This window comes from Perca flavescens, chromosome 6, assembly GCF_004354835.1.
Source record: "Perca flavescens isolate YP-PL-M2 chromosome 6, PFLA_1.0, whole genome shotgun sequence".
Taxonomy (NCBI): Eukaryota; Metazoa; Chordata; class Actinopteri; order Perciformes; family Percidae; genus Perca; species Perca flavescens.
The window spans coordinates 37,246,071-37,255,154 of record NC_041336.1 but is presented as its reverse complement, the minus strand read 5'-3'; the positions used below and the strand labels follow the sequence as shown (position 1 = coordinate 37,255,154).

General features: G+C 39.3%; 1 protein-coding gene across 11 annotated transcripts in view; it reads left to right on the top strand.

Moving 5' to 3' along the window:
• The first annotated feature begins 4,101 nt into the window (after positions 1-4,101).
• Positions 4,102-9,084, top strand: part of ubr5 (ubiquitin protein ligase E3 component n-recognin 5) — a 50,967-nt gene continuing 45,984 nt past the window's right edge. For 9 of the 11 annotated variants that reach the window (XM_028579626.1, XM_028579635.1, XM_028579634.1 and 6 more), the window contains exon 1: positions 4,103-4,383. In XM_028579626.1, the coding sequence (XP_028435427.1) occupies positions 4,322-4,383 (62 nt within the window). In that variant the 5' untranslated portion in view covers positions 4,103-4,321. Of the gene's footprint in view, positions 4,384-9,084 lie in introns of all 11 variants that reach the window. The other 2 variants (XM_028579633.1, XM_028579625.1) reach the window with 1 other exon arrangement.

Genomic DNA, 9,084 nt, shown 5'->3' with positions numbered 1-9,084 from the left:
CTCTGCGATAACAATTGTGGTCTAGCATGGTTCAGTGTTGTATTTGTATCGATAGGGTTATCAAGCTCCTAACATTGCAGAGTGAGCAGTCATGGCACAAAAGAGCTGATTTTTTGTGTGTGTCTATTACTGGCCTTTGGCCAATCAGGTTGCCCTAGTTTTACAAGCATGATGTATTGGAGACCCAGATTCTTGGCTGGTGTTCACTAGTTACAATAGCCATGCTCTTTTGAGCAGAACTTTAATTCAATTCAATTACATTTTATTTATAGTATCAAATCATAACAAGAGTTATCTCAAGACACTTTACAGATAGAGTAGGTCTAGGCCACACCAAAGAGTATAAAAGTAACAAGAGGCAAAACTCAATAGAACATTGTGTTGTGTTCAGTCCAAGATGGCGGAGCTGCACTCAATAGAACGTTCCATTGCAACAAACGCACCCATGACCGAGCTGCAGCTTGCAACGGAACGTTCTATTGAGTGCAGCTCCGCCATCTTGGACTGAACGCAACACAACACTCAAGTTGAGTTTCGCCTCTTGTTACTTCTATACTCTTTGACCACATTCTATAATTTACCCAACAATTCCAGTAATTCCCTTTACAACATCCTCATGGTATTGTGCAATGGACAAATAGATTTTGTTAGAATCTAGTAGCAGCATTGCCCCAGACATTATGGCTTCCTATACAATATCCGCCAACATTCAAGTGTTGAATGGCAAGCGAGACTAGACCAACAAGGACTCGCTTTTCTCTTGTGCTGTTCCAAAAATGGACTTCCGTCTCTTTCCAAAAAAGTAAAGGCCTCTAAGATGACAGCAGCCAGGAACAGCTCATTACAGGCCAGCATAATGCCCTTTAAGCTGTGCAGCATCTGTGACTGGCTGTTTGGAGCAGAGGGTTTGTATCTCAGGCCTGGACTGACCTGGTGTTAACAGGCTGAGTTACCCCCTAATGGTCAGTCCTGCCCTGGACCTGTAATGATATGTCACAGCCAGCACTAAAAGGAGTTATTTAAAAGTCTTACTCTTCAGCCAGTGATCGTGTTACCTCACTGGGAGTAACCTATGCTTCTGGTTGTGGCCTGCCTGACTGACAGGAGCTGGTGCTGGTCCACTCATCTAATATATGTGGAAGATGGTTATGGTTTAATAAGTTATCAGTGGTGATGGTTCAGCTCTGGGTCTGTCTTGGTCTTTCAGGGGTCGGGGAATGTAACACACTGAATTACATTTCATAACAGCTCAAACAGTTTGCAAATCACCTTTGAAGTAGAATGTATATGTCTTTTATCCAGTGGTGGAAGAAATATTCACATCATTTACAGAAGTAAAAGTACTGATACCACACTGTAAAAATACTCTGTTACAAGTAAAAGTCCTGCATTGAAAATGTTACTTAAGTGAAAGTATGTAAGTATCATCAGGAAAATGTACTTTAAGTATTAAAATTAAAAGTACTCAATGCAGAAAAAAATCCTTCCATTTTAGAAACCGGAATTGATCCAAACAGTTCTGTCAATAAACTAAGTCTTCAATCAGCTGATCATTTCAGGTGGACTTGTAGGCCGTTTTATTGTTGAGTAGTTCAATTCATAATAAAACCTCAGATTTTATAAACTACATGTGTTTTGTGTGCAAAAATCTTAACGTGTAAAGTAACAACTAACTAAAGCTGTAACAGATGAATGTAGTGGAATAAAAAGTACAATATTTCTCTCTAAAATGTAATGGAGTACAAGTAGAAAGTGGCATGAAAAGAAAACACAAGTAAAGTACAAATACCCTCAAATCTGTGCTTAAGTACAGTATTACATTCCATTTCACCACTGCTTCTATCCATGTTGATCCATTTTCTAAAGCTGCAAACCTACTAACCTGGCTCTGATGATAGTGCAGAGTCCTGACTCGGACTCTTTGTACCCATATTTAACAACGCCAAAGGTCATTTGATAACCCAGTGCCCAACTACCTTAAAATAGCTCTGGAGATTTCTGGGTACTTGTTTGACTTCACTCTTAAAAAAGATTAGAGGGGGTTTTGCAGGACAGGGGAACTGGTTTCATTTACCTCTGTGTTGAACTCAGTAAACAGAGACAAATTCCTAAACTTTTGTGTCTGCTGGTTACATGACACATGGCATTTGTAACAAGGCCAAATGAGCTACACAGTTTAATTTCAAATAATCTTCAGTAATCAGTATTACCCACCTGTCATTGATGCCGTTAGATATCCTAAGAATGTTGCTCAAATAAATACAAATGCATTGTTTAATACAAATCTATTAATGTCCCACAGCTTATGTGGCATGTGTGTCTTGTTATATTCTAGATGTTCACCTGATACTTTACTAAACGTCTATTCAGGGAAAGTCCCAACAATGTGAACTGCAGGTCAGACTGGACAAAAGAATACTTCTTAGATCAGTCATTTTGGTTAGAATAGGTACATTTGTCTTTGCTTTTGGCAAAGTGGGAACTGCAGATGACAGATAAATGAGGAACCTGACCTGGGGCAGTCAAAAATGTTCTTTCTGTGTCATGCTTTGTTTCATATTATCTTGACATCTCCTTTGGTAAAAAAACCAAAAACAACAACCTCTCAGTTGCAGTTCCAGTTGTTGAGGGCATTTCTTTAATAGCCTATTTCAATAAAGAAATATTTGACAAATGGCCATCCTGGACAATTGTAGAGGTCTACAACTAGATACATACAGTACATACCTCTATATATCCATATGTGCACACACACGCTGAGGAGCAGAGCAGGAAAGAGATAAATACTCAGCTTTAGTATGGCTTTCTGGGACTGATTCAGATCCTATTGTAAAGAGAACCCTGCCATCTGCTGGTGTGAAACAGACAAAAGCTTTTATTGGATTAGGCTGTAGATTAAAAAACAATCTTATGTAAAAGTCTATTTTACAAAGAAAAAAGACTTGTTTCATGTATTTGGCGCAAGAAATACAACTACAATAAAATACAATTTATTCTGGATTGTCAATTTATTTCAGCAAACGCATGTCATACTTTTATCCATGCTGTCTTATTCTACGTGTTATACCAAAACAAAATCTTTCTTTCTTGTGTAGCATAAAGGGACTAATTCGCATTTCGTTGTGCAACCCTGTGTTGTAGAATTTCAATAAAAGGACCTTGTAACCATGTGATGATTTCATCTGCCCCCTTCTCTTCCTTATGTCTGCCAGAGGCTAGTTGCTCCTCTTACATCCAGTGTGTTGGACAAGAATCAAGCACCGCTCAAAGTAGACTTTTCTTATGTCAGTTTTACACAAGGTTAACTTTGAGCCTATACTTTTTCTATGTCTGAGCCAGGGGAGTGTGCTTGCACCACTGCTGCTTGAATCCTCTCTGGAACTGCATAGGATTTAGATGATGTGGAAACATTAAATACAGTTTTTAATGGGAGGGAGCCCAGAATGAAGAGACTTCCAGTTATCTCCCCTTTATAGAGGTCAGATCTGAGTTGGTTCATTATTTAATATATTTCCAGTGTAGGAATAGCAACATTATTTTGAGAGTCCCGCATGATTTTGTTTCCATTCCCAGAGCAATGCTGACAACATGCCAAGTATAACCACGTTGTTCCCTTAAAATTTGGTGACATAATATTAAGTCTCGGTTGTGAATTTAAAATCTATAAAGGTCTGTTTTTTTAAATGTCTTACTATTATAAGTGAACCTCATGGTTCCTCCATAAAATAGCATGTGGAATTATTTACTGCACCGGTTTGTAACTGCACAAAGAGCACACTTATTCGCGTTTTTCTTTAGTGTTGAAAAGCCTAAATGATCATACTTGTATTTGATATCCTGTTGTATTAGATTTTTGTATTGCATTGTCTTAGCTTTTAAAGAAGTACAGCAATCGCCTACTTTACCCTTTTTTTTGGCCTCTATAGTACAGTATCGGACTTGAAAATGACTCCTTAAAATGCAAATAAACATGGATTCATTGGGTGAACTGGGTGTGAACAAAGACTTTGGAGTGTGAAAGTGTAGTATTTTTGATTACAGTATTCTTGCCTTTCTTCTTGAGGCCAATCCCGTCCAATTTAACACATTTCCTGTTTGTGCTCGGGGTCCAACCAGCGGAGTGGTTGCATGTGCACTAATCAACACACAGAGAAGAAGCTTGGTAGAGTTAAGATGGCGGCATGTGGGTGAGGAGGCTGGGATCTAAACTCGAGGTTTTTCGCCATTAAACGATTCATATGAATCCACGTATATACAGTAATCGAAAGAAGAACAATTTCCACATCTTTCACACGCCTGTGTGTGATTTTGGATTGACCCCATGACATCTATACACTTCGTGGTTCACCCGTTGCCCGGGACTGAGGATCAGCTCAATGACAGGTATTTTGTTGCGGCCCGTGGAAAAGAATAATTTAAATCAATATTTACGTGCAGGGTATGATACATAGTATTTGAGATTGTAATTACGAACGATGTTGACATTGTCATGCGCGTTCAGTCGGGTTTAAATTATTTAAATGACCCCCTAGGGTTGAAACAAGGCCCGGCATCTTGAACAATCCTCGTTAGCCTGCTAACGTTACTACCTAGCTAAACAGTCCGTCCAGTGCTAGCTAGATGCTAGCCCGTTAACTGGCTATAGTACGCTAATAGCTAACACTAGCAGGCTGTTTCCTTGATTATCTGGAAGGATTGGCTCACAGTCAAAGTTGAGATAGACAATGCGGGTTGGGGGATGGGGAAAAGAGGGAAATAATGGTCGTAAAACGCTACGTTATCGAAAAGATACGAATTTTCTTTTATAAATTATAGATATACTCTTTTGACATGTGTCAGTGTTTGTTTTGTGGGCGTCTCGTCGATTATCATGATCAATGAAGTAGCCATCGTTAGCTAACGTATAGCTAGCTGCTAATGCTAGCAAGCTAATTCGCTACCACGCTCTTGACAAAGCCAAATATTTGTGTTCCAGTGTCTTTTTTTTTTTTTTTTTTTTTTTTTTATCGGGGTGTTTTTGAAAGCTTAATGGCACAATTTACCTGCTAACGTCGTCGAAAATAATGATTTCATTTGTCTTTTTTTTTTTTTTTAAACATTGCGCACCAAGATAAATATCTAAAATATGCAGGGAAGCACAGTTAGCAACATTGCATTTACATTAATCCTGTTATCTTCTTTAGTAAGGGGACTAGCCAAGGTTTATAAAGTGTGTATGAAAGATGCTGGATTATTCAGTGTTCACGTGATCATAGACTTTATTTCTTTTCACTGTAACACAAAAAGCTACAGCATACTTGGGACAGTTATTTCAATTGCACACACTATTGTTAATAGTGGCATGCTGCTGGCATGCACATCACTGTGTTAAATGCGGTTTCTTTATAGGTTTTCAAAACAAGAAATCATGAGACCGTAGTAGTTGCAAGAAAGGTCCAGGAAATTTCGTGCGACCTGTATTTTGGCTGAACGTGATTTATAATAAACCTATTTATATCATCCATTGAGATTGAACTGATTAATGAGCTGTTCTACTTAAAGACAAAGAGGTTGAGACGTGTTTTTAGAATGACCTTGAGTTTAAGAACTGGGTATAGGCTCAGAGTATTTGAACGCCTTTTGCGGGTTGGTGTACTACCTAACTCTGGGGGACCAGCTTCGGTCTAACTGACAGGAAAGCTCAGTTTCTTCCCTGGTTACACTTGTTATTGAGAAAGCCACCCAAACATCTTGGTGGTATGGACCATTGGTTACCTTAAGAGGTCATGGCTGTTACATCCTTAGGCATGCATGCCATTGCATGCTACAGTCACCATGTGCTGCTGGGAGGCCCCCTCACTCTTCCCCATGAAGGAACTTGCAGTTGTCAAAGCAGATAAGTGCCTCTATCTGAAGTAAAAAGGCTTGGTCCAGCTTGGCTTATTTGAAGTGCCTGCCTGGCATGAACATCCTGTCAGATTCCCTCAACCAAATGCCACTGGCTTGCTTGACCTAACTGATGTCTGCTTAGACACATTAGTTTAGCACAGTGAAATGGCAGATACCATTCTTTGTTCATAGTGAGTTGGATGTTTAATATGTTTTGGCTGTGCTTTAGTGAAACTATTTATTTTAGTTATGTCTGTCCTAGAGTTTGTTTGATGGGTAGGTTAGTGAATGACTGACCGATCTTGATGCTGTGTGAGTAATTTTCACCTCCCTTCCTGTAGTGTTTGGGCTGCTGCATGGGCTTCTAAATGTGCTTCTGCATTGTGAGGTTATGTCTACCTTTTAATACTTGTATCTTGCTCAATTTCTTGAGATTGTTTGGTTTGTTTGTGTGAGGGCATATTTTATCAACCAGTGAATTACACGGACAATGGAAAACGAACAAATGGCACATTTACATTGACATTCTATTTGTATGCCTAAGTGGCCATGACATTTTCATTGCTTGTCTTTTGTTTTTGTGCAATCATAAGCAAGATGTATAATATGTTTAGGTTTACACTAGAGGTGGGCGATATATCGTTCAGACGATAATATCCAAATTGTTGTCTGGACGATATGCAAAATTGGGATATCGAATATTTCATAATTTGTACAATCCGACCCCCCAAACATGAAAAGAGCTGAAGGAAGTTAAAGAGAAAACAAATAACGCACACTATAACCTTCTAAACAATTATATGTAGCAATTTTAATACTGTAGGGGTTTGTTTGACTGTATTTTTTGTACAAAATCACAATCGTCCCGCACGAGAGTAAGCTGCTACTAGTTCTTACCTGTGCGTTATGACGTTCACTCATGTCAACAAAGATGGCGGTGCGCGATTGTGCAGCGGCTCTCCTGTCGGTGTATATTTATACAAGTACGTACAGCCACACTGAACTAATCAATACAGGACCACGATACAACACACTGAACTAATCAATACAGGACCACGATACAACACACTGAACTAATCAATACAGGACCACGATACAACACACTGAACTAATCAATACAGGACCACGATACAACACACTGAACTAATCAATACAGGACCACGATACAACACACTGAACTAATCAATACAGGACCACGATACAACACACTGAACTAATCAATACAGGACCACGATACAACACAGCCGTTACGAGAGCCTTCCAGGCGGCTCATAACATCCCTGAGGATATAGCCTGACCGAGCCCTCCAGGTTGTTGTCGGCGCTAGCATGCCGCGCTAGCTATCTACCGGCAGAATGAGAAAATAACTGGCACGACCAGAGGCGGAGGACTGCAGGATCGTTGCCCAGCACGGCTCACCTGACCTGGAGCCCTGTCGGTAATATACTGACCATTTTATTTACCACGAAAACAGCACACTGCCGTCTATATAGCCCCCGATGCTAACGTTAGCAAAAGTTTGGTTCACTGCTAACTATAGTGAACAAACTGCAGCGCGATCACCTGGATACGGGATACAGGGGACTTTATCAAGGCGTCCTTAAAATCTGTTCCCCTCCAGCTTTCTCCCAGCATGTAAATTGTGTTACTAGAGGGAAGAACACACTAGACCATGTTACTCTAACATCAAGAAAGATACAGAACTGCACCTCTCGCTCACCTGGGCCAGTCAGATCACATCCAACTCCTGATCCCAGCATAAATCCCGGTCAGGAGGACTATACATCCCAGTAGAAGGACTATCGGAACCTAGTCTGACCCGGCCCTGTCACAGCTCCAGGACTGCTTCCAATAAGGACATGGTTGTGTGCAATATGTTACAGAACAGAGCCCTTTGTTTATAGTTATGATTTCATCTTGCTTGTACATTTTCCCAAGAGAACCACCAAAATAGCCTCTGAACAGGGCTTCTTTTAACTTCTAGAAGGATTTCAAAAATATCATCTGAATATCGATATCGAAAAAAAATATCGAGATATTCATTTTTGTCAATATCTCCCACCCTTAGTTTACACCTGGTATTAGCATTTAAATAGTGTTTTAAATAGTCTACCTGATCCGTAACTGCAATGCATTTACGTTTACCACTGAGGATGAGTTTTCTTCTTCTTGCTTTCCATCCAAATTGGCATTTGTTGATGTATAAGTAAGGTCATTCATCACAACAGGTGCCCCTGTTCTTCTGTACCAGGTGTGGAAGAAACGGTTTGCGAAACTATATATTCAAGGTGACAGCATAGGCCAAATAGGTGGAGCAGTATGTTTCTTGAAAAGACACTAGACAAGTATCGGCATACAATCTCAGACATCGGGGTTAAGCGTGTTCGGATAAATGCAATTCCTTAACACTGTCAGATTGTCCGTCTGTATTGTTGGGCTGTGCAATTAATCAAATTATAATCGTGAATTTTGGCTTCTAAAGACCACAAAAACAATGTAATTGATTATAAATTATTTTGCACTTTACTTGAACATATGGAACTATTTTTAATTTGTGGTCTGAATGCAAAAAGTTTGGGAAAAAGGGAAAAATATTAAGGGAAAATTTCCCAGTGCAAGGTGTTTTCACTGTTTTTTTAAGTTAAGTAATGCAACATCTTTCCAAAAGTCATTGAATAATTGTGTTAAATAATCATGATTTCAATATTAACCAAAATAATCGTGACTATGATTTATTTATTTTTTTCCTCCATAATCGAGCAGCCCTACTGTATTAGATGTGTGCGGGGAGTAAATTGAAATCTGGAGAGCAAACAATGAAGAAGGTAATTAGACCATGACCTGCAACGGCCAACAACAGGCAATTAAATGAGGCGGTTGGCTTTAAAAAGTGGTAGAGCTGATTTTGTTCTAAGTTCACAGCAATCCATGAATGTATAGTTTTCGACAGTTATGTTGCAGTAGCATGCTTGACACTTGCTTTGCACTATACAGGGCTCTTAACGTTTTTCATACCATACCAAAATTAATGCAGATCTTTACCAATTTAAAATCTTTGTTTTCCACATTATCATAAGTGGGAATAATTGAAAGTGACCTTTTAACATAAATAAAACCTCCTACAAATTATTAGATTTTCAATCAACAGTTTTATTTGAGTTGCCCCCCAAAAGCTAGACATGGCCATGCTAGTTGGTGTGTTTAAAAGTTGGAGGA